We start from the raw sequence: 24,428 nt of genomic DNA, 5'->3' as shown, positions 1-24,428 counted from the left end.
AACGTGCCGATACGATACGCAGCCGCTATATCGGTGCATCCCTATTGCCCCCCCCCCCAAAAAAAAACCCCAAACAACTCAAATGCAGCTTAAAATGGCCTCCTGCAGACCAGCTGTCTCCCCAAACTCAGAACATTATACATGACAGTGCTAAATAAAGAATAATCGTAGAAAAGAGTAGAACCATGCTAACGATGTCACCCATGTGGGGGAATCATTAAAACTGCTCCCAACAGAAAATAAATGAGGAAGCAACTCCAGTCTTTATTTTATATATTTGTAGCTGCAAAACATTAAGTTACAACTGATGTCATTTGTATTAGTGTGTTTTGTTTTGTTTTTGGAGATATTAATGATAATTAACTGCCAGTAGCAACACCAGAGCTAAAATAGAGCCGCTTTCGCTCTAACAGGGTATCAAAAAGAACGCAGTCTGTCAGTGAGGTGTGATAAAAATCAAATACAAAAGTGCAAAGAGAACAAATTCAATTCCCACGTCTAAACCTAAGAACTCACTTCACAAAATAAAGCGCTTTAGTTACAAAAAGAAAATATTTACTGCAACCTTTGATTTGAGGCCATGCCAAGTGATAGATGCAGCTTAGTGTATATGGCAACAGACCCTATCACAAAGATTACTTACACTTAAGACGCTATTGTTCAGCATTAGTTTGTTTATATTTCCTGACAAACCAGCAGGTACTTGTGTAACGGCATAGTAGCAATCCTTTCTAGCAATAAAAACATCATGCACAGAGAGGAACGTTGTAGTAGACTTAACACGATAATATCGGTTTCCATTTCATTGTGATTATGGCACAAGTTTTTTTTTGTTTGTTTTTTTTGTTTTTGGTCCTTGTTGTGAATGTTTCTCTTCTGGAGCATCTGTGTGGTACGCTGCCATCCCATCCTCCCCGGCTGGCGAGGGTCTTTACAGGAAGTAGTCTGGAGTACGCCGCGTCACGTGAGGCTCGCCTCTGCGCGGTGCCGGGTCGAACTGTAGGCTGGGACAAAAAAAAAAAAAAAATTAAAGGTCTTATCATAGAGTTAATTGTGAAGTGTTGCATTATTTGGATAAAAAGTAAACAATTTGGTATTTCCAAAGAAAGTTCCAACATAATAAAAGTAAAAATACTCACAAGGAGTACTTCAACGTGTCGTCGAGTTCCATGATTGCTGCCTGGTTTCCACAACGATAACAGTAGTTTGGTGCGCTGAAGATGGTCACTACATTTCTGTCATGGCACCAATTGTAGCCCTAAATGACGAGATGTGCACGTTCAATACTTTGGATTTTTGTAACCCCCGGTGTCCTGCAGCAGCTGTGTCTCCCACGAGGGAACCCCCGATCGCTGCTTCTCACTGGTGTATCTGTGCATTTGCTGGTCGGTGGGTGCTAATTGGCACTCTCTTTTTTACAGAGGAATGATTGATAATTATTAATTATTTAAAACGGTGTCATAACACAGTTTGGCCAGCAGAGTGCGCTCTAATTGTTTGCAGTGTAGAGTCAGGCTTTCCTCCTAAAAAACTGAATTGGTAACCCCCCCCCCAAAAATGATTCAGTGGTAGATTGAATTTATGCTACATCGTCAGCTTGATATTGAGATGCTGGAAAGTAAATAAACAATGTCCCTGTTGTTTACTTTCCCTTCACTTTTGCTGCTTTGATATGAATTTATGTTTTTTTTATATTTATGACATGGGAATTATATTTGTTTGCTGAATTAGCCAGTTAGTTAACTAACAGTTAGTTAGCTAACTGTTAGTTAACTAACTATTACGATACCATGAACGTTTGAGGAGAACGACAGCAGGACCGGCCTGAAGGGTCCACATTGGTGCATAAAGCAAAACAAAACATGAGTTGCAGGTAGAATCTTCTGCTGTACGGAACCTTGAAGCAAAGTCTCGAGCAGGTTTAACCCTCTGCTACCTTAAATGAGGATAACAAATATTTCATCCAGCAGATCTTCTACAAGTCTTTCCACAGGGGTCTGTCTGTGCATTGCGTACCAGCGCCATTCCGGTGGCGTGGAAATCTTGAATGTGGGCATCTTGACCCATTCTGCCTATGCATTATGCATCCATTATGAAAGTAATATTAGATGTATTCACACTAAACTATTTTTTTTCCAATGCTCAAAAACAAGCAATTGCTATCATTTCATTTAAAAATGTAACATTTAAAAGTCTGGTTCCACATTGGATTTTTTCCCAGAATGATCTCTTACCTTGAGGTACCATTTGTAACGCTACACATTAACAGTGAATTACTGGAGATGGCATTCAAATATGAAAGAGAGTCGTAACATGGGCTCTAAATTAGAATCAAATACCTCCATCACCAGCTGGTGGGCTCTTGAAACCAAAGTTAGGCCGTTGGCGTGGTTGAAAGTCTCTGATATGTCCTGCCCGAAGGTGTAACCAGCACCACGGGGAGAGATGCCCCAGCCACCACGGTCATCTGGGTCTGACCATAACAAGTCACACATGGGGCCCTGGAACCAGGACAAAATCACAGCGTCGTCTACTCGTATCAGAAGAATTACAGTTTTTACAAAGGAAAACACGCTGAGTAAGGATGTAAACAGGTGGCAATAAGTGAGGTGAGTACGTTCAAATCAAATCAGTGTACCTGCATACACCTGAGTATAAATGTCCCAGTACCTCATGAGGAACCTCCTGCAAGCGATCCAGCGCTCTGATGTGTTCCAGTGTGTCTATTGAAGGAGACAATCCTCCATGCAGGCAGAAAATCTGGATGGAGAAAAGTAAAATTAACTTCTGCGTTATGTAGTACACAACAGGGATCTCTGAATGTCTGCACGTCGTCAGTATCAGTACTTTTTTCAATTGCTCTGTATTGGTCCCTTGAGAAAAACTGGGCCGATAGTTACTGTACACGGCCCAGTTTTTTCTTCGCTCAAAGGGTGATAAATATATGATTTATGTTTTTTTTCACATGTTTAAGACATAAAGGAGCATGTTAATTTTTAAATTCATAATATTTCAATGTGCTTTTTCAATGTGTTGATTTTTTTTTTTAAGTAGACATAAAAAATATTGTCTATCACCCAAATCTGTTGGAGAAACAGTGCCAATTTTTAAAAACTAACATGCCAAAAAAAAACAAAAAACAATGTTGTGCATTCCTCCTAGCACAGGACATGATGTGCTACACCTCCATCCTGGGTATCCCCTCACCTGGTTATCTACCAGCGCTGTGAGGGGCAGATAGTCAAAGAGATCTGTAAAGTACTTCCACACATTGGCATTTCCATATTTCCTCAAACACTCATCGTAGAAGCCGTACACTTGTGTGATCTGTCTGCTCTCGTGGTTCCCTCTGAGGATGGTGATTCGCTCTCGAAACCTCACCTGGAAAGCAGAATAAGAAATTATCTATTGATCCCTTGGGGCAGGGGTTGTACTTTCTCCCATTCAAGTTAAAAAAAGACAAATAACAATAAAGTCGAAGTATATAAAAGGTAAAAATAGATATTCAGATGTGAACTATTACACAGATAAAACACATTAATGGAAAAAACCTCAGGACATAATTTTTTTTGTACCTTTAGAGAAACCAGTAGAGTGACAGTCTCCACAGAATAGTAGCCTCTGTCAACATAGTCTCCCATGAAGAGGTAGTTGGTGTCTGGAGACTTCCCACCTATCTTAAACAGCTCCATGAGGTCGTGAAACTGACCGTGCACATCTCCACAAACTGTCACCGGACATCTCACCTCCTGCACGTTTGACTCTTTAGTCAGGATCTCCTTAGCCTTGAAATGGAGGGCAAAGAAAACACACTTGGTGGTGATGCTTTTTATTAACAGTGGTGCAGTGTCGGGTGGTGCAGTGGGATGAAGGTTGTAAACAAGCCAGTCAAAACCAGTCTGCATATTCAGTAGCTTGTTTCAGGTTAAGCAGCAGGATGCGCTACATGTTGTGGTAGAGCAGGGGAGAGGTATCGAGGGTGGGCGTAGCTAAGGAAAACATGTTAGCAGGCATTCCCCTCCATCTTCTTGGCGACAGCCTTCCTTTAAAACTGTACCGCATGCAGCATGTAGCCAAATGGTGTTCTTCATAGCGACGCCACACACACTGTACAGTTACAGTAGCTAATGCTGTCCTAACGACAGGGAGCTAATACACCCCCACCCCTCTACCCCCGGAACAGACCTTACCTTTTCACACAGCACTTTGACCTGATTTTCTGATAGCTGCTTGCACTCATTTAGCAACTCAATCCATCCGTCCAGTTCCTTGGTGAATGACTTGTCGTCCATCTCTAATTTGCCGTCAGCTAGCTAGTAGCTAGCGAGCCGAGCAGCTTTAAAATACCGCAGGAAAACGCGCTCGCGCTGGCACGTACCGTTTTGGTGGCTCGGCTATGCTAAGTCCTGTAGAATCTCTGGTCATTCGCAGTGTGTGTGTGTGTGTGTGTGTGTGTGTGTGTGTGTGTGTGTGTGCGTGCGTGCGTGTGTGTGTATCAGTCTGTCTGTCTTTCTCTTCAAGTGCATAAACTGCGTCCCTCAGTTCAGTGCGGACCGTTTACAACATTCAAAAACAACGGTTAAGCGACCACGGTAGTGATTTAGTTGCAGTAATTTACTTGTGTAGCTCCGTTTTTTTGGGGGGGGGGGCAAACTCCAAAAAAGGTTCAAAATATATGTTTGTTTGTTTTTGTTAAACAACAGTTTTGCTTCGTATTTGTTCCACGTCATCTTGTTGGCAATATAACATTCGCAGGGAGATTCCATTAATTAGTTTGTTTTCGATGTGTGTCAGAATATTAGTTAGATCGCCTGCCCCCTGCTGGACGAATTGTGGAACAGCCATGCATGACCACATGGTTCTAATGTCGCAAGGTTATGCTTCAATAATGCAGGCTGCAATTGAGCAAGCTCAAACATGGACAAATTAGCATTCAGCCTACAAATATAACAGTATAATGTAGGACACTACAAGTTTACATCCATATGGGCTACGGGCAGTTGTAAATGTGTTTGATGCATCCTAATAAATTTGTCCTTTAGAGGCGATCAATAATTTAAACAAGTAGGCAACAATAATGCTGTTTTACACCTCTCCAGTAACCATTACATTCATTTTAAAAAGTCATTTATTAGTTTATGACTCTTAAAAATAATGAAGTTCCCCAAAAGTACTGTATTTCTGAATTATCTCCTGAACTACATCTGACCCAGGCAATGTAATATCCATTGGTTAATTAATATCACAAACTTTTAATTTGCTATTGTTATTAGTATTTATAATATTACTACTAATAAAAACAACGTCCTGATTATCTAAAACGCCAAAATAACTGTTTAATCAAATTCACATGTCATTGATCAGTAATTGAGTTCAGAGCACAAAAGTTGTATTAAAGAGGTTAGTTCACCAAAACACTCATTAGTTAATCAATAATTTTCTAACATATTTTGCTACCCATCCTAGCAGATAACTCTAAAAAAAAACAAAAAAAACTGTTTAGTTGCCAACCTGTTTTCATGTTTTGCAACTCAACCAGCAGAGTACCCGCCTTTACTAAGAACTACATTACCCACAGGTAGACGGCTTCCTCTCAAATGCACATGCGCAGATGCTTGTTGTACGCGAAGACAGCTGGAGGAGAAAATGGCAGCACACATGCTAGGACAGCAGGTAAGACATTGAGTTATTTTACGGATTTTCGTCACATGAACTCCAAGTTCATAAGGATTCCATATATAGTGGATGTATTGTATTCTTCCATGGGACCTTGAGGTAAGTTTGAATGCTTTAAAAAGGTAGACGAGGCATTGCACTTGAATGACTGCTAGCGCGTTAGCACACAAGCAAGCTGTTTGTAACGTCATTGGTACAAGCGGTGCTGAAAGTTTATTCGTTTTATCTCTGCTTTCTCTGCATTGAAATCGTGCTATTTCTGTGTTTACAGGCCCGCCAGTTCAGCACGTCTATTATCAGACCTGTAACTAAACTGGTGAAGGTAAATAACAGCAGGTTGCACAGAACACACCGATGCTATACATTTGGTTTACTTTAAGTTTCTCTCTGTCATTGTAGCCTCCCATTCAGGCTTATGGAGTGGAGGGTCGCTATGCTACTGCTCTCTTCTCAGCCGCCAGCAAGCAGAGCAAACTGGACCAAGTGGAGAAGGAACTCGGGAAAGTGTCTGTGAGTACAATTCAAAAGCAAAATTAATTTTCACTATGGAAATGCAGTTTAATGACGCAGATGTCACTGTATGTTGAAGCCAGCTACTTCCCATCATTGGAATTGCAATATTACCAAAGGTCAAAACCTGATGCATGTCAAGGAATGATTTTATACCCGTCAAGTTTTTGCCAATCCAACTAGCTTTAGTTTAATGTAAAATTGAACAGTTCCAATGTGAAGTAAAGAAATGACTGTCAGGATCGTCTGCACACAAAATCCCCAGTGAGTACAGGTATTCAGAACATCACCAATGTATTCATTGCTCTGACCCAGGGCAGAACTGTCCTTGTTCTTTCTCCATATAGGATAGGAATTCTTTTGTTGCCGTGTATTTATGCAAAACATAATCATGGAACTTTACTTAGCATTACATGATTTACAGACCATGATTGTGTTTTTGACAAATTCAGCGCAGTGCATCAGAACAAGACGGTGGAGACAAGTATGACAGGACAAAACAAGCAGTGCTTAAAATTCAATAAAGAAAGTAATCCTGCAGCATGCACCTCCTTTTTTTCCCCACTCAGTTCCTCATCAAGGATCCTAAGATCTCCAGTGTCGTTATGAATCCTCATGTGAAGCGTAGCGTCAAGCTGCAGACGTTCACTGACGCTCTCACCAAGGCAAAGGTGTCTCCTATCGTCATGAACCTTATCAGTGAGTTGACACTTACATGGAGGCAGAAGTGGTGTCACTGGCATGTTTTGATCTCTCCTGGTAGTGTTTGTGTGTGTGTGTGTGTGTGGGGGGGGGGGGGTTGTATCGGTCCAACATTTATCAGAGCAGCGAAATATAATGAAGAGAAGATCTGTCTCCATCAACTGAAACATCTGTTGTCGTTCTTCCTTTAGAGGAAAATATACCATCCAATGTGTTCAATTCTGATTGCGGATGAAAAAAATGGATGCTTTTTTATAGTTTTGATAATGATAGAAACAAACAGTACAGCATTACATACAATTATGTTTCGTTTTTTTCTTTTTCCTAATTGATGTAACGCAGGATCACAAAGTATTTGCGTCTTCAAATTAAGGCCATGGTCATAGATGAAAAGAAAAATTGAGGCCATGCAATGAGTGCTTAACCTTAATGAAATCCCTCCTTTTAATTTTTCTGTTTGCAGATGTTTTGGCTGACAACAATCGTCTGCCTCTCACCGGCAACATTATCACTACTTTTGACAGCATGATGAGTGCACACCGTGGAGAGGTCATCTGCACCGTCACTACTGCTAAGGTACGGCCGTTACTGCACCTCCTGCTTCAGTCTTCCCTGTGATGCTATCCTTAAATATACTGCTGTTTTAGATTTCATGTCATTTCACCTCATTCTTTCTCATCCATTTCAGCTTTTGGATCAGGCTAGCCTTGCTGAGCTGAAAGTTGCTCTCGGTGACTTTCTTCAGAAGGGTGAAACCCTCAAGCTGGAAACAAAGGTAAAGTGTCCCACATTGAATCAAACAAATGCCTTTTTTGGAGACTTCATCTGTCTCTCTGATATTCATTTTCATTGACGATATTCCAACTGCATTTTTTTGTCTTATTCTGTACATTGCGCACATGTGCAATGTCTCTGTTGGTTGTTGCATATACATTTTTTTTTAGTGTTCTGTAACGAGTTTTTTTTCTCTTTTTTTAATGGCTGTTCATGTAAGAATTTAATACTACAGATTTTTCTCTGATCAGCGATTGTGTAATTGAATGTTTTCCTCTTGTTTTAACAGTTGGATCCTTCAATCCTGGGCGGCATGATCGTCAATATTGGTGACAGTTACGTTGACATGTCCACTAAAACAAAGATTAAGAAGCTGAAAGCACTCATCAGCGAAACATAAGTCCTGTGGACTCTTTTGGGAATCATCCTTGGAGGAAATTCAATAAATGTAAATTGCTACCTGTCCTGGCACTGCAGTGTCTCCTTAAGTCCAGTGTCTGTGCTCAAGGTCAAGTTATGTTAATAAAAAGATCTAAAAATGAAATGCTCTTTTTGTGCTTTTAATGACCCTTAGCTGGTATTTTCCAAACAATAATCTCTGATAATAATGTAAAGTTATGGTGGGGTAATAGGTGACTGGGTCCCGTAACTTTAGAGACCGTTTGGTGGCAGTAATTTTAACAACTTTTTAAATTCACATTAGAGTGTAACTGTAGTCATGTGACTATTGGTGTGAACATGATTGTACTGATCTGTCTCATGGCATTTGCTGCCTACTTTTATTTTATTTGATATGATTATACAAAAATAGCATTTTTCTACTGACTCCATTGTGTCACTGTAGTGGACTAAAACTTTTTTTCTTGTAAAACATAGTACTGCTTTCATATGAATGATTGAATGAATAATAACTTTTTTCCCTGACCGGATGAATTTAATGCGCCCCCCCCCCCCCCCCTTCACTGATAATCTGTGTTTTATACGCAGTTTAAATTGGTCCCACTTTTCCAGGAAGCTAAGGTGCGCATGCCTGGCTTGTTCACCAAAGCAACCGTGCGCATGCGTGCTCAGTCTAGCAAAGCTGTCAAGCGCATGCGTGGTCAAGCTTTCTATTTTATTAATTTTGCAGGCGAAAATGTCTGCCTCTCACCCAAATCCTAGCCTCGAGGAGAAACTAGCGTGAAGTAGTGCTCGTCGTCGGAGTGTAGCTTCACGTCGGTGCTGCTGGACACTGCGGCGTAGTTAGCGAGGCGCCGTCACAAAGATGTTGTGGTTGTCAGACACGAAAAACGGATGCGACCCGAAATTAACCCTTTGCAGTTCATCATCCACGAACAAATGAGGTAGGAGCTGTTCAGTTGACGTTCTTGTAATATGGAGTGGAGCCTTGTGTATTCAGGAAACTTTTACTGCACTTTGTTGCCAAATCTCAATGTCATCAAACGTGTTGCAACGTCAGAGAAAGCTACTACTAATTCTCCTTCTCACTCACTCATGCCTGTTGTGTACTATCTGTGTCTGGACATAACTTTTATTCTACTGCACTCCAACAGAAAATGATGCACCAAGTGACCAGCGGCAACGGTGACTACTGCATGAGTGGACTGACAGACGACTGTCACCCAGCCAGCCATTTTGATTTATGTAGCACCCAAAACAACAAATTCTACCCCTCACCGACAAACTCTGGCTTGCAGCTGTCCCTCGCCGGCCTAGCTCCTTTGCCCCAGAGCATGCACAAGGTTGTGGCATGTCAAATGCAGGACACGCAGAATGACTTCCAGCCTCAGACAGTGAGGGTCAGGGTTGGTGAGGCTGCAGGGCCCGATGGCGCTAAGAAAAAGAAAGGCATAGTGAAGTCGGGGAGAAGAGGCAGGCCGTCAGGGACCACAAAGTCGGCAGGTTATCGTACGAGTACTGGACGTCCACTCGGGACCACAAGAGCAGCTGGGTTCAAAACCAGTCCAGGGAGGCCTCTGGGAACCACCAAAGCGGCAGGGTACAAGGTCAGCCCTGGCAGGCCCCCCGGCAGCATCAAGAGTCTTGCCCGGCTCAAAAAGCTGGAGTTTGGTTGCGACGGTGCAAAAAAACTAGACTTTAGCAACTGCAGTGGCCCCAAGAAACTGGACTTCACTAATTGTGATGTTCCAACATTTCCTTACACCATGATGGAGAAGAGAGAGCTCTGTGAGCCCAGTGGGAAGGTGGATGAAAGCGGTGAATAGCTTTGCTGCAAGAGAATACTGAGTCAAACATTTCTCTTAAAGTTGGTAAGAAATAACTTCCTGCCAGCCAGACAGACAGTTTTCGCTGTACATTCTCTCACAATTTGTCATTCCCACTGAGAAGTGTGTTAATCCTGTTATCAGATAAGCATGCATATGAATTAATCACACCAGTCAGTATAGGCAAAACCTGTTTGTGGAAGTTGTGACACGTTATCTCTGCTTCAAAGGTCTCGTGACATTTTCTACATTTATAAACCTTTTAGTATAAACAGCAATCAAATTTTTCCTCGACATAATCATGTGGTTGTCCTTTCTGTGTCGTCCAGTGTAATATGTGTTTCATTTTTGACATAATACCTTGCTTTGTTCCTAAAATGGAACCACCGTGTTACACAGCATAATCGGGTAAAACTCAGTGCACAATATCTTTTTTTTTAACTATTATTCCTGCACTTGGTGAATATGGATTTCTAATGTATTGCCTTTTTATGTCCCCAACTTGCTTGAGTGTTTTTGTGCTGTTCATTAATAAGTAAGTAAATGTTTTGTTGTATGTAAAGCCAAAATAAAACACTTTTTCCACACAACTTTGTCAAATTGAAAGCATGTAATTCTCCCTTTCAGACACTAGAGGGCTTAAGAATAATCACCTTGAAGTCTTACAAGCTCCATTATATCGCGACCATTGTCTCAGTTTTTGTTTGTGTCTTTTCTTGTCTGGATAGAAGTCTAATAACGTTGTCATGTAAACGCCAGGCTGGTGATGCTTCGGTGTGTGCGATTTATTTAGATACATCTGTCAATTTGTGTTCTTGCTGGATCATTTAAGCCTCTAGAAATAAAGCGTTCACAGGCCGAAGCGAATAACCCCGTGGGTGTGCTCAAAAATGTGAACCGAGCTAAGTTCACGTCAGCGTGCTCGGTCTTTGTTCGGCCCGCTGCTGCGAGCCTATTGTGCCGAAGCTTACGCGTATTTGGATCCGTTTCTCTCAGCGCAACAAATAATTATTGCTGAACTTGGTGAAGACGACCCCGGTGTGTTAAGCGACCGATTCCTTCATGATCCTATTTGCCTGAGCGCCTGGCGGCCTCTTTTCCTCACGTCAGAAGAGGAAAAGCAACATGGCGCACAGTTTGGTTTGACCAGAGAGGCCGTGTGCGCATTCATCACCTCCCTGTCGCTTCAAACGCTCCCACACACACGCAGGCCCTGTCCCGCCGGTACCCTTAGTGGAGAAAAATCCATAAAATTGCTCCTTCATTCATTGTTACTCGCCAGTGTTCACTACAAACTTCACCTGAACGTGCACGCGCATGCACGAGCAGGTTTGTGTGCTTGCTTGTCAAGCGCGCGTTTGCGTGAGCAGGGCGAGTGTCACGGCCCTCTGCAGACGGGGGGTTGGGTAGCTGTGCCGATTGGCTGCTGCTCACCAACACAGTCAGTCTGGGCTTGTTTTAACATAACCAGGGGCACTTCGACAGACAGAACCAAAACCATGTAGTAAATAAGCCGCTGGGGCTGCTAGGGGACCGGGTAATGACACACTGACATTCGCCGCCGTCTGCTCTTGCAGCGGGATGGAGATTTCCTGGCTCTTTTCTATTTAAAGTGACAGTTTTGGAGAGGGCCGCCGCTGATGAGGCGATGAAGTGCAGAGAATGAGAGCTGTGCCCGGGCCTACTCCTAGTGCCGCTGCTGCTGCCGGGATTGTGCAGATCTGCTTTCACAAACCGAGAAAAACACTCGTCTGGTGCCACATTATAAACAATCCGCTGTTGGTTTCACGGTGACCGACCTCCAAATGGTGAGTTTTTCGCGTTTTTTCCACGTGTTGATAGTGTAATGCCCTTTTTGTGTGTGTGTGTGTGTGAGAGAGAGTTAATAGCAGCTTCCTATGTCGGTGTGTGGCTGCTGTAGCTTGTTTGTGTGAGCCGCTCACTGTTTCTGTGATGGCTCAGTGTCACCTCCTCCACTACAGCCACAGCGCTCCTCCATTGACTGCAACTCCTCTGCGATCGTTCACAAAGCGCCACTATTTCGCGATAGTTTGTGAATGAAATATGTAAAAGGAGCGAGCCAGAAATTGTATTTTGCCTTGAGTCGTCCGACCGGCCTCTAGTATGGAGGCCATGCAATATTGGGTTAACAGTGTGTGTGTGTGTGTGTGTGTATGTGTGTGTCAACAGTTCACGCTCTTATATAGGTTTCTGTCGGACTGGATTTGGTTGTTGTTGTATTTCCGCAATGTTTTATATGTCTTTCAACACACTTTACAAGACTTAGCAGCACCTACACGTCATTGTTAGTGAGGAACTTAAATAGTCCGTGACTCTTGTAATTTGTCTGTTTCTTCTTTGACAGGGTAGAACCATGAAAACATGAGTCAGTCATACAGACCGGCCGTTAGGGTGGGCTCAGTGTTCGGCTCTGGCCAGCCAGAGCTCAGGTCCCACAATGGCCTTATGAGCACTTCCTATGGGAACCAGCGTAGCATTGTGAAACGTGGGTCAGACCAGCCATCAGCTGGGCACTTGCCAACCTCTAGTCTCAAACTACCAGCTGCTCTGGGGTGCAGTCAACCAGACCGACCTCTCTGCTACAGCCCGCTGAAGAGGCTGCAGGACTTAAACACTGCGGTCAAGAAGGCCGACCTCGATAGGGACCTCCATGCGAGGAACCACTTACGCTGTGCAAGTCCAGTCAGTGATGATGATCATGAGTTCGAAGCGCCATCGGTCCAGCTGCCCTCTTCTCCGGGCAACGATGACGTTGAACCTTTTGAGACTCTGACGGATGTTAACAGGAATGGCTTCTCCCCTCACAGTCCTGACAGTTTGGAGCGTTGTTCTCCCATTCCCAATGGCTACCTACACTTTGGTTCCACGCTGTTTGACAGCAGTGATATTAAGGAGGAGCACAAAGGGGGAGGGCACAATAGCAGCAAGGACCCGCCGCCTTCTCAACGGTCCCAAAAGACGAGTCGGAGTAGAAGTGTTGCTGACTGTAAGACTGCATGCAGTCCAGGCGTGAACAAAAGAACATATAAGCCTACTGTTTTTAACCTGATGTCCAAAACAATATCTGAACTCAACCCTACACTAAGCCCCAGCGCACTGCCAGAAATCACTATGAGAGACGGATGGAGCATGGGGGAGGAATCAGATAGTGACGGCGAGCTCACCTCTCCTGACCCTGGACTTGTTTCACCTGCTGGCACCAACTCTAACGTGAGTCTGAAACAACGGGGATTCTCGCCTGATAACGTCGGTGAATCCGAGGCTACGTGGGTTTTTCTTGCTTATATAATTCCACTGCAAGAGGCAGTAGGAGCACTCACACATCAAATGATAGCGAAAGATCCCCTCCAAACATGTTTTTTGATGTATGAAAATGTCCGCATGGAGTACACAATGGTGTTTATTACTCTCCCTGATTGGATATAGGAATATTTCTCACGAGAATTTCAGAGGAATAAATCCTTCTCTTATAAACACTGGTCCATACATCTCTCTGTACTCAAATATCCAACTGAAGGAGTAAGAGGACAGTCTTAATACAACAGTGTAGATCCTTCAGAAATGTTCTCCACGAATTTTACGCTTCAAACTCAAAGCTAAAAACAACAAATGATGTTTTGAAAAATACAACCAGCACAAAAAAATGGTTGTATTTTACATCAAAAGTGTATTTCTAACAAATTATGTGAGGTCTGCTCGGATAATAATTTAGGTTTCTTGTCCTGGTTAGTCCAACAGCCCAAAGAAAAGGCCTCCTCCGACAGTCAAATACATGGAAGGGGACTTGGTGTGGGCTAAATTCAACAGACGACCCTGGTGGCCCTGCCAGGTTACTTGTGACACAGGCCAGGGGATCCATACGAAGATGAAAGGTGAACTTTTATCCATGAAAAAGTAGTTGTACTGAGTGCGTAAGCCATTAAGTAATAAATAGAAGGTTCTGTTTATGTTGTTGCAGTGCCCAGTCTGCGTCCTTGTCGGATGTATTTCCTGGAGACGGTTGGGGAGATAGTAGAGCGTGCCTGGGTCCCAGCCAGCGCCATATATCCTTTTGAAGGAGGCCATCAGTTTGGAGAGCTACCTGTACTCAGGCGGAGAGGGAAGCAGAAGGAGAAAGACTACAAATATTCGGTAAATTTATGAAATGACTATAAAGATATCATAGAATCTTGCTGTGAATTACTTAATGTTATTTCTGTTTTTTTTGGCAGATACCCAAAAGTTTACAGACCGCATGGAAAGTCAGCGTGGCAGAAGCTGAGTATATGCTCCCTGGTCGACAGCGGAATGCTGAGTGTGTGTCTGCAGTATCTGTCAACGGCGAGGAGCGTGTACCCAGCCTGCTCCCTGATGAAAAACCGCTAGAAGTCCCGCCTCTCTCTTTGAGCACAGGTCAACCTCTGTCACCCAACATGGCCCTCAACGGAAATGAGCAACACCTGGTCAAAAACTCACCGGCTATTCAATCCAACAAGAGCAAAGCTTGTAAAAAGAAAAAGAAATGTTTGTCAGACATATTTGGCCATATTGTTGGCGGGTCAAAGGAGTCATCTGCCATTCCAGAGTCGGTGGATCGGCTTGACACACCGATACGTGCACTGAAAGAGGAGCCGGAGGACTCACCTTATGCTGACCTCGATACGGTTCCGATGCTGCATCGTCCCAAACGCATAGCAGTGTCCCCGGTACAGCAGGTAGACAGATTGGTCAGAAAAGAGGAGACATCAGCTAAAATAAAAACATTACCTGATATAGTGAACCATTCCTCTAGTATCCTAGCAAACACACTGGTGTCTAATTTGACTCATTCTGAGCAGAGGTCGGGCAGCGCTACAGAACGCAGTTCAAATAAAAAGCACTCTCTGAGTCTTCCTGCCAGCAGCCGTCTCATGACGAGGGCCCTGGAAGCAGAGGAAGACATGGATTTTGAAGATGAACTGGCGACGAGCCAGACTTCAACAGCTGCCCTCTCTGGTACCAGTTACAAGGATACACCTGCTAATGCAGCTCCGATCAAAACGGAAAGGTCTCCCTATTGGGAGTGCTCCATGAGTACACCATCCTCTGCACATCACAGCTCTCCAAAAAGGAGAGCAAGGAAACCTGATAAAAAACAAATTTGTAATGGCTCATTGATAAAGTCTAAAAGAGCTGGTGTATGTGAGTCCGCTGTGCAGCCTGTTCAAATCAAGACAGAGGACGTTGTCCCAGATCTTTCATCACCTTCCCCGTCTTTGTCACTGTCTCCCATGGATGCCTTGCTGGACGGGAAGGAGCTAACATTTAAATCTCTACTGAAGGAGGACAGCAGTGAATCAGAGTTGACTGTGTTTCGGTCTGATTCCAATTATAAATTCAGCACCTTCCTCATGCTTCTGAAAGACATGCATGACACCAGAGAAAAAGAAGGTAAACCCCTGGCCCTCCCACCGTCACCAGCCCTCATCAAGGAGGAACCCCTGGTCATTCCACCTTCTTTAGGCGGTGACCCACCCAGAGGTCCTGGGGATGGTTTCAGTCAAGGGATCAAAACAGAGCGTGGAAAATCTGGGAAATCCATAACATCCCTAAACGCAGCGGTGAGACCCAAGAGCCGGACTAAACCTATCATGAGAGCCAACACTTTCCACTGTCGAGGTTTTCGTAGTCGCTTTGAGATTGAGAACTCAGACAAAAAGCGTAGAAAACAGAGACTACCTGCCAAACTTAAACTCAGCATCCCCGGCCTCTGTTCAGAGCTGGCCGACTTGGCTTACGGCAGAGAGTTTGTCAGCGGCCACACTGACTTAGCTGGTCATTCAGTATCTGGAGATCCTTCCACCAGCTACCTGGATGCAGAATCCCCCATGGCTCCAAAGAAGCACTGGCAGAGGGTTGAGGAGAACATGGCTGAAGATTTGAGCAGAGCGTCTGCCGCGATGAATGGGTCTCACATGAAGGGTGCGTCTCCAAATCTTGATCTGGACATTGAGAGGCAAGAGGAGGCTGACTCTTATTTCTCAGAGACCAGCGGCATGCCCGGTAAGACCCAAACTGCTAGCATTTAAAAGAATTGTTCAACCTGGGCCCTACTTTCATTGGAAATGATTGCTAGAAATTGTTTGCTTACTCTGAAAATCTCACGTATTCCCTGGATGGATAGTTTCCCATGTGTCTCTCCGGTTCCTGCAAATGTTTATGAGAGGTGAAGCGCACTGAGCACTCCACTATGCTATACTACCAGTTTCAACAAATCCATGGCTTCCACAGCCACAGCTGGTTCAACCTTTGAATATTTCTCACCGTCCCGTTGCTCCACTTTTGTCAACTTTGGCTCAAAAAAATATAGATGGTCATGAAATTCAAATACATCATCCATGTTGAAGTTTGGTAAATATTTGTCTTTGGAAATACTTAATTAGTTCCTCGATGTTGGAGGTGATACTTCACTCTGGTAAGTGTCAGCAAGACTTCTTTAATTTCTCACACTTGGCACTTTAAAGTGAAAGTTAAAGGTCCGGAACGCAGATGGTTGGCGAATGTCATCGGGGTTCTTGCTCAATCTGCTCAATATTTGAGCGATTCCAATCATTTTAGACCCCCAAAATTATTTTGATCCCAAAAGAAAATAGAGCCCGGTTTAGAAAAATAGGGGAAATTCCCTTTAAATTTGTTGACAGGTTGTTAAAAAAATAAATCAATCATCAAACTAATAAATAGTATTTATATTTGTTTATACAGGACATTCAGAGAACAAACGGCTCCGCAAACCAACCAAAAGGCTGCTGGAGTCGAGGGAGGAATATGAACAAATATTTGCCCCCAAAAAGAAATCAAAGAAAAACACCTCAGAATCTTCCAAAATGGTAAGATGATCTTTTTTTTTTTCTTGGAAACACAGAAGGAAATACACAGGAACAGCTGTCTATAATAATACAGCACTAGAGTGTTGGAAAGTGGTAACATTTGTGGTTTATCATTAAAGCCGCAGTCATTTTATATGAGGATATTTTTTCAAATGTCCATTTTTAACCCATTTAAAAGGGGAAGAAAATGAATAAAACCAGTCATTTGTAAGATTAAGTACTCATGTTAACATTCTTGGGGAATAATTGATTTAATTACATAATGATATTGTGACCGTCACGTGCGTCTGCACAAGAAGGTGTAGTGCTTTACATTTTATGGCCTTTTTGACAGCATTAAAGGATTTTTTTTTTCTTTTTCTTTTTAGCAGAGAAGGTCATTTAAAATCTGTCATCGCAGGTTAACACACCCGGCATTAGGGAAGCTGCTGTATTTCAATTTTGCTTTTGTTTGCTCTCAGGTTTCTGGTAAAACCAGTGAAAACGAAATGCAAGAGACATCAGGGATGACAGCTCACCAAGACCTCAGCATCACATCGGAGACTGTGACCTCCACCTCATCTTCTCTAGAGTCCTCTGAGGATGCAGCAGTACTGGCACAGAGTCCAGCTCAGGATGAAGGGTCTCCTGCAGCACCTTCAGAATCCCCGGCCACAACGCAACCTCCCTTCGACACTGCAGAAGAAACAAATCTACCTCTTGAATCTGGTAAATAAGAGTTTAATGCATTATCATACTTCAACGCAAGAAATGAAACTGTGTTATCTAAATTATTGTTCATCCAATTAACGTCACACTTCACGTGCTGCACCTTCATGAAGTGCAGTGTCGACCTTGAGGTTGTAGGATCTGGTAGGTGTTTTTGATGTCACACAACTCATGGCCCTGCTCCTCTATCAACAGATATTGTAGTAGATTAAGGAGCAGGCCATGAACCGTATGCCAGAGATTAAACTCAGAGACCCGGGATTAAGACAAGAACTGTGAGACCAAAGTCAGTGATTAAGTCTCGGAAGTTTTATGATGTCACATAACCCCTGGCCCCTCCAACGGCTGGCGCTGCGCAAGACCTGTTTAATGTAACGTTGCTGCGTGATATTTAATCTATTGGCGCTGCTGGATATTAACTGCTGTTTTGCCCTCAGGCTCAGGCTCAATAACCGCAGAAAGAAAGAGGCCGAGGAAGCTGTCACACAAGGTCTTGGAATGTACCATAGAAGAAGTGTTTGTTCCTTCAAAGAGGAGGGTAAGCTGTGACTGGGGAATAAGTGCAAATATAACCCAGGTTCGTATTTTGACAGTTTTTCTTTTTCAATGTTACTTTACTTTACTTTCTTCTCTAGGAGCTAAAGCGACACACTGTGGTCAGCTCAGAGGTGAAGGTGTTAGTCAAGAACCCTCAGGTACGCCCAAAGCACAAGTTCAAAGAAAAGATGATGATCGATGATGCTGAAATCGTTGTAAGTAAAAGGACTTCTTGTTTTGGAAAGGGGGTACCTGTGAAGAAAGAAAAACCTGAACCCAGCACAGCTTCTGCCCTTGTTGTTGCCTCTCAGCACTCAGAGGTCAAAGATCCTCTCAGAGTTCTCTCTCCAAAGAGATCTCCCCCACTGGAAGGATCTAAGACCCCCAAGCAGGAGGCAGAGAAAGAAGCCTCCAGTACTGAGGAGAAAGAAAGCACACACACTGGAACACTAACTCCCAAACCTGAGGTGTGCACTTTCTTCAATTTTCAAATGCTATTCAGTGATTCAGGTTATTAGCCATAAACAACAGCAGTCTGAAGTGCTCCCCTCTTTCTCTCTGCAGGTGCTTCCTGCTCCTGTGAGTGACAGCCTCTCCTCCCAAGTGGATGTGAAAGGGAAAATAGGAGCTTCATCCCTCAAGGAGAATGTCTGTCAGGTGGGAGATGACGATGTATCTGTCGATGTTGATGCATCTGTATTTCTAACTTGAAGAAGCTTAGCGTCTTAGCGTGTATTTGTGTGCAATTGTGTAGGTGTGTGAGCGGACGGGAGACCTGCTGTTGTGTGATGGCCACTGCTATGGAGCCTTTCACCCGCAGTGTATTGGCTTGTCAGAGGCACCCAAGGGCAAATTTTTCTGTCGACAATGCGCCACTGGTGGGTCAAACATGCATGCATGTGTCCTGACTTATTAAAATTACATATATCAACAGCAGAGTAATTCTTCTGTTTCCTACAGGTGTTCACACATGTTTTGTGTGTAAGAAGAGTGGTAGTGGGGTAAAGAGATGCATGATACCACTGTGTGGGAAGTTCTACCACACCGACTGTATAATGGCTTTCTCGGCCACGCAACCTCACAACAAAACCTTCCGCTGCTCCCTTCATGTTTGCCTGTCCTGTCACATCTCCAATCCGCTCAACGCCGGCAGCTCTAAAGGTACGCTCACACTCCAGCTAACCTGTGGAGGGTTGCTCCACACACACTTAAATCCTCATGTCTCCCATTATGATTTGTGGACTGCACTGGAGAAACGCCACTAAACTATCTGGGGACAGCTTGAAATGGTGCTTTATCTCCTGTATCTACTTGACAAAGGGTATATTGTAGTGTCTAAAGTTGTCTGTATAGAACCTCAGTTTACTTACAGTACATCAGTAACTCCCCAAACTCTTTTAGGAGGGTCGAAGGAAAGTCTCAAATTTGTGATAACAGCTTTTTCCATGTGAAGGAAGCTCGGGGAGCAAAGGCTCCTGGCCAGTAGAGAAGCAGTATTACACCAAAATTACCAGAATGACAGAGAGGTGCAGGAGGGAGGCAAATTCAGTTAACATTGTGAAAAACAGCTTTTTTCCTTGAATTTTCCTTGTTCTTGTATTGCCCTGGACATATTTCTTTGTCTCCGCAAGTATTATATTATATCTTTCACCAGTTTGTATATTTTATTTTTAGAGTTAAGTTCAGTTTTTGTTAAAAAAAAAAAAAATCACAATATTGGAGGGATTTACAGCCTTGGCGGAGGTTTGCAGACTTGGACTGCTCTTGTCATTCATGCGCCAGAAACCTGAGCTGCTTTGTTCGCGCATCCTTGAAACAGTGTAACAACATTGTCGGTGTGCATTAGGTTGAAAAACAGGATTTGTTCAGCTGTGGCTTTTATTTATTTTCAAAAGATTTACCAGAATAATAGACTGTGAAGTTAACATGTTGTATTTAAACTAAGTACTCCATAAATTGAGTTCAGTGAGCTATTATTTTACCATTAAGTCACTGTGATATCTAATTTTGTTTTTTGCTTATGTATTCTAATTCAGGTCGCTTGGCTCGATGCGTCCGGTGCCCTGTGGCTTATCATGCCAATGACAACTGCATGGCGGCCGGTAGCTTGGTGCTGGCAAACAACAGCTTTCTCTGTCCGAACCACTTCACCCCCCGCAAGGGCTGCAAGAACCACGAACACATCAATGTCAGCTGGTGCTTCGTGTGCTCTGAAGGTAGGTCTGCTCTTGAGTGGGGATTTTTGCCATCTGAGCACTGTTACTCTGTGTGTTGTACTTCATTAGATGACTAATTGATAAAGGTGTCAGCATAGCCCTCCTCAGAGTGTTGTGTTTCCTAGGGGGCAGTCTGCTGTGCTGTGAAGCCTGTCCCGCTGCTTTCCACCGGGAATGTTTAAACATGGAAATGCCTCAAGGCAGCTGGTTCTGCAATGACTGCAAGGCTGGAAAGAAGCCTCGTATCAAGGACATACTGTGGGTCAAGTGGGGACGTTACCGGTAAGCCCACAGTGATCGTCCTCTTCAGTAACAGCCTGGATCTGAAGCACTTGTTAACCCCGATCTAAATATGTAGGTGGTGGCCAGCAGAGGTTTGTCTCGCCAGGGATGTTCCAAATAACATCTTGAGGATGAAACATGAAGTAGGCGAGTTCCCGGTGCAGTTCTTTGGTTCCAAAGATTTTGTTTGGACGTACCAGGCCAGGGTCTTCCCCTACATGGAGGGTGACACGCACAACATTGAGAAAATGGGCAAGGGTGCAGATGCAGTGTATAAAAAGGGTATGTATACGCTCTCTTTTGCCCTCATCTTTAAATGTAATGAGAAGTCCAGTTTTAAGGATTTGCGTAAAGATCACATCTGTCCTTCCAGCCCTGACTGAAGCAGCAGAGAGGTTCAAGGAGCTCCAGGCAGAAAGGGAAATGAGGCAGCTTCAGGAGGACAGAAAGAATGATAAGAAACCTCCCCCATACAGGCACATTAGGGTACTCTGTCCCCAAACGCTCATTTGTCGATTTTCCAGCCTGTCTAAAGACCGCTTCATTGAGATCCCCCTGTCTCTGATTCTTAGGTCAACCGGCCAATCGGGAAGGTGCAGATCATAACAGCTGACTTATCAGAGATTCCACGCTGTAACTGCAAAGCTTCTGATGAGAACCCGTGCAGCGTAGACTCAGAGTGCATTAATCGCATGCTGATGTACGAGTGCCATCCTCAGGTGTGTGCGGCAGGGGAGCGATGCCAGAACCAGGCCTTCACAAAGCGTCAGTACACTTTGGTGGAAATTTTCAGGACACTGTCACGTGGTTGGGGTTTACGCAGTGTGTCTGACATCAAGAAGGTGGGTTTGACAGAATTGGATCAAAGCAAATACATACGAGTTCTTGCGCCACCAGCTTTTCTGTCTCTTTTCAGGGAGCTTTTGTGAGTGAATATGTTGGAGAGGTGATAGACGAGGAGGAGTGTCGGGCCAGGATCAGGCACGCTCAGGAGAACGACATCTGCAACTTCTACATGCTTACACTGGACAAGGTAATTCTGAGCCTGATGTCCACAGTTCGCACCACTCGGCGACACACTTGATTAAGCGCAACTGAGTGTCTCGTGTTTTATTCCAGGACCGGATTATCGATGCCGGGCCCAAAGGGAATCAGGCACGCTTCATGAACCACAGTTGTCAGCCAAACTGTGAGACTCAGAAGTGGACCGTGAATGGGGACACCAGGGTGGGATTGTTTGCTCTACAGGACATCCCAGAAGGTTTGAGTGATGCTCTTGAACTCATTCCGGTTTCTGATATTGTATCCAAGTGCGCAACATTGACCCAATAACACATGAATTTCAGGTGTGGAGCTGACGTTCAACTACAACCTGGAGTGTCGTGGCAATGGGAAGACTGCTTGTAAATGCGGGGCTCCCAACTGCAGCGGTTTCCTGGGAGTTCGACCAAAGGTAGAATTTTGATGCCGCCTGAGCATTCTTTCACACCTCAGAGGAGCCTTTGAGCACCCTTGCTTTAAATTACTGCTGCCTTGTTACCCTCGCTTTTTTTCTTGTCCTTGTTCAGAACCAGCCTCCAGCTGAGAAAATGAAACTGAAGGAAGGGAGAAGGAGGGTCGGCATGAAGAAGAAGACCAAGCAAGAAGTGAGAAAAGAGAGGGAGGATGAGTGTTTCAGCTGTGGTGACGGCGGGCAGATAGTGTCCTGTAAGAAGCCTGGTTGTCCGAAGGTCTATCACGCTGACTGTCTCAACCTGGCCAAGAGGCCTGCAGGCAAGTAGAGGGGGGTTGCTACTTAATCCCAAATTATGCTATGAAAGGGGCTCTTTGTCATTTAGAATAACCAGACTTCTGCATTTCCAGGGATGGACAGAAAAATAGTTTCAGTAAGAAAAGCAAAGAGATGAAGGGCAGTTGTCTTTGATTAGATTTACACTGGAAAAACTAAGATATTGTCTGTAGTTTGCAAGTTATGTTGGCTTTCTGATCCAAAACAAACAATGCCTTTTCTTTGTGGAAGAAATGAGTGTCACCTTGTTTCCAGGGCGATGGGAGTGTCCGTGGCACCAGTGTGACGTCTGTGGTAAAGAGGCAGCTTCGTTCTGTGAGATGTGCCCCAGCTCTTACTGTAAGGAACATCGTGAAGGCATGCTCTTCATATCCAAACTGGACGGCAAGCTGTCCTGTAGTGAACATGACCCCTGTGGGCCCGACCCACTGGAGCCAGGGGAGATTCGTGAATACGTGCCCAACCCTACCTCTGTGAGGCCTGGCTCTGCGGCTGTTCCGCCTTCTCCCTGTCTTGCACCAGACTCCAGAAGAACCAGTTCTGCTCCCCTCTCCTCCCCCGCTGACCGGGTTACCCCGACCAGGCCTGAGCCTCCTCCTCGTCTCTACATCAACACAAAGACGGCTACCTCGAGCTTCATTCCCACCAGCAGGTCATACCTCACAGACCGGACTGAAGGGAACACGTTTTCCACTCCTACCTCCTCCAAAGACGAGAGAGAGGACGGGGAGGTAGAGGACGGGGAGGTGTGTGGCATAGAGGTAGAGGTGGAAGACGACGAAGACGATGAAGACGACGATGACGACGATGATGACGATGAAGAAGAAGAAGAAGAAGAAGAAGCAGAGGATGACATTGAAGAGATAGAAATAGTGGAAGACGAGGAGGACGAGCCGGTGTACGGAGGTGACCTGCTGGGGGAGGAGGATGAGGAGGATCGAGGGGATGTGTGTGACACTTCGAGTGATTATGTGGATGATGATGATGACGATGATGGAGCGGTGGAGGTGGAGGAAGAGGAATGGGGGAGAGTGGAAGAGGATGACGGGTGACCATCTGTTCCATCATAACTACTCAGCAAAAACTCTTAATCGAGACTCAGAGGACGAAGAAGTCAATAAAAGAGTTTGTTATTTTGGTACCTACTTGAATGCAACACTGCCTTCACTTTGGTACAACATGGCCTTCTCATCCCCAGACTGCAGGACTCACAGGTGGGGGGTGTGTGCTGGTGCTACGGCTCGACGACTGACCCGTGCAGTCTCTTACACGTCTGTCCATATTTTCATTGTTTGTGTCTGGTGCTGTTAAAGTTCTTTTATTCTTTCTCTCAACATTGTTTACATTTTGCCTTTTTAAAAAAAAAAAAAGTTTGGAATATGAAAAAAAAAGAAAAAGATGAGAAGTTATATCTGACCAAACTGTCATCAGTAGGGCATCTCATGTTGTCGTTACGGTTTTATAGTGTTTCTCACTGGGCCATGTTACAGTTTAACACAACAAAAACCCACTTGGTGCTTCTTAGGAATGCAAAAATAAACCCACTGGAGTCATCAGAACTGCAGATGATCCTTCTCACCACAAAAGCAGCTTGTTTCTTTTCGTGATTATGTGATTTCTCATGAAGTTTTGTTCTCCCAACACATGTCTGAGTTCAGGGCCGAGGCTTTCATTAACACTGCATTGCGCCCATGTTTTTTCATTGCCCAATTTAGAATAAAATCAGACTTATTTACTTGGTCGTAGTTCATTCTTTCACAATCATATCTTGGGAGGAAATGTTTTTTTTTCACTTTTTTCGGTACATATTTGATGAATAAGGATGCAGGTTCAGCAGTTTAATGATAACGAATAGTTTAGGTATTCAATTTTTGTTTCTTTTATTTTTCCTTTTACCTGAAGTACGGAAGATCATCTTTTCTTTTCTTTTCTACTACAAGGAGGTTGTGATTCAAAGCCGCTCACTCATCGTCACGAGAGGGATCCTAAGCGATGAAGCATGGAGTGTAGATGACAAAAGCCACAACAGACTGCTGTCAGTCAGCTCCAATTCTCCAGCAGCAGACACTGTGTGCAGACAGCAAAATCCTGTGATGTCATCATGGGGTGTAAGAATTTGCACCAGATTCAACTCAGCGTCTCC

The 24,428-nt window shown here is 44.1% G+C and overlaps 4 protein-coding genes across 5 annotated transcripts in view; 3 read left to right on the top strand and 1 right to left on the bottom strand.

Annotated features, from left to right (window-relative positions):
- LOC147251017 (serine/threonine-protein phosphatase 2A catalytic subunit beta isoform-like) overlaps nt 1-4,576 on the bottom strand; it is a 5,001-nt gene extending 425 nt beyond the window's left edge. The window contains exons 1-7 of the mRNA XM_086221501.1: nt 4,191-4,576; nt 3,576-3,785; nt 3,208-3,381; nt 2,671-2,760; nt 2,340-2,501; nt 1,140-1,258; nt 1-1,004 (exon numbers count right to left, since the gene is read on the bottom strand). The exon at nt 1-1,004 is cut by the window's left edge and continues 425 nt beyond it. Of these exons, the coding sequence (XP_086077627.1) occupies nt 932-1,004; nt 1,140-1,258; nt 2,340-2,501; nt 2,671-2,760; nt 3,208-3,381; nt 3,576-3,785; nt 4,191-4,292 (930 nt within the window). The 5' untranslated portion in view covers nt 4,293-4,576 and the 3' untranslated portion in view covers nt 1-931. The remainder of the gene's footprint in view (nt 1,005-1,139; nt 1,259-2,339; nt 2,502-2,670; nt 2,761-3,207; nt 3,382-3,575; nt 3,786-4,190) is intronic.
- A 986-nt stretch (nt 4,577-5,562) lies between these two features.
- Nucleotides 5,563-8,204, top strand: atp5po (ATP synthase peripheral stalk subunit OSCP). Its single transcript, XM_086222621.1, has 7 exons — nt 5,563-5,673; nt 5,948-5,998; nt 6,076-6,186; nt 6,756-6,885; nt 7,352-7,464; nt 7,577-7,663; nt 7,952-8,204. The coding sequence occupies exons 1-7, from the start codon at nt 5,647-5,649 to the stop codon at nt 8,060-8,062; spliced, it is 630 nt and encodes a 209-aa protein (XP_086078747.1). The 5' UTR covers nt 5,563-5,646; the 3' UTR covers nt 8,063-8,204.
- Nucleotides 8,205-8,742: 538 nt separating this feature from the next.
- On the top strand, nt 8,743-10,486 carry LOC147251015 (UPF0461 protein C5orf24 homolog). The gene is made up of 2 exons (XM_086222620.1): nt 8,743-9,005; nt 9,216-10,486. Exon 2 carries the CDS (start codon nt 9,219-9,221, stop codon nt 9,885-9,887), a length of 669 nt encoding a protein of 222 aa, XP_086078746.1. The 5' UTR covers nt 8,743-9,005; nt 9,216-9,218; the 3' UTR covers nt 9,888-10,486.
- Nucleotides 10,487-11,013: 527 nt separating this feature from the next.
- Nucleotides 11,014-24,032, top strand: nsd1a (nuclear receptor binding SET domain protein 1a). 2 transcript variants are annotated; one of them, XM_086221500.1, is made up of 23 exons: nt 11,016-11,695; nt 12,253-13,118; nt 13,639-13,780; nt 13,867-14,039; nt 14,120-15,929; nt 16,629-16,753; nt 17,215-17,461; nt 17,899-17,999; nt 18,097-18,156; nt 18,244-18,465; nt 18,563-18,655; nt 18,753-18,876; nt 18,959-19,159; nt 20,035-20,214; nt 20,340-20,496; nt 20,573-20,778; nt 20,870-20,982; nt 21,069-21,338; nt 21,413-21,529; nt 21,616-21,757; nt 21,843-21,949; nt 22,065-22,269; nt 22,541-24,031. In XM_086221500.1, the coding sequence occupies exons 2-23, from the start codon at nt 12,270-12,272 to the stop codon at nt 23,335-23,337; spliced, it is 6,441 nt and encodes a 2,146-aa protein (XP_086077626.1). In that variant the 5' UTR covers nt 11,016-11,695; nt 12,253-12,269; the 3' UTR covers nt 23,338-24,031. The 2 variants fall into 2 exon arrangements, with proteins under 2 accessions (XP_086077625.1, XP_086077626.1); XM_086221499.1 differs by having other exon boundaries at nt 11,014-11,695; nt 18,097-18,465; nt 22,541-24,032.
- Nucleotides 24,033-24,428: the final 396 nt, after the last annotated feature.

This window comes from Aulostomus chinensis, chromosome 13, assembly GCF_037954235.1.
Source record: "Aulostomus chinensis isolate RoL2024-O1b breed Wild chromosome 13, RoL_Achi_v1.0, whole genome shotgun sequence".
Lineage (NCBI taxonomy): Eukaryota > Metazoa > Chordata > Actinopteri > Syngnathiformes > Aulostomidae > Aulostomus > Aulostomus chinensis.
The sequence above is the reverse complement of the archived record's forward strand: the minus strand, read 5'-3'. Positions and strand labels throughout refer to the sequence as shown.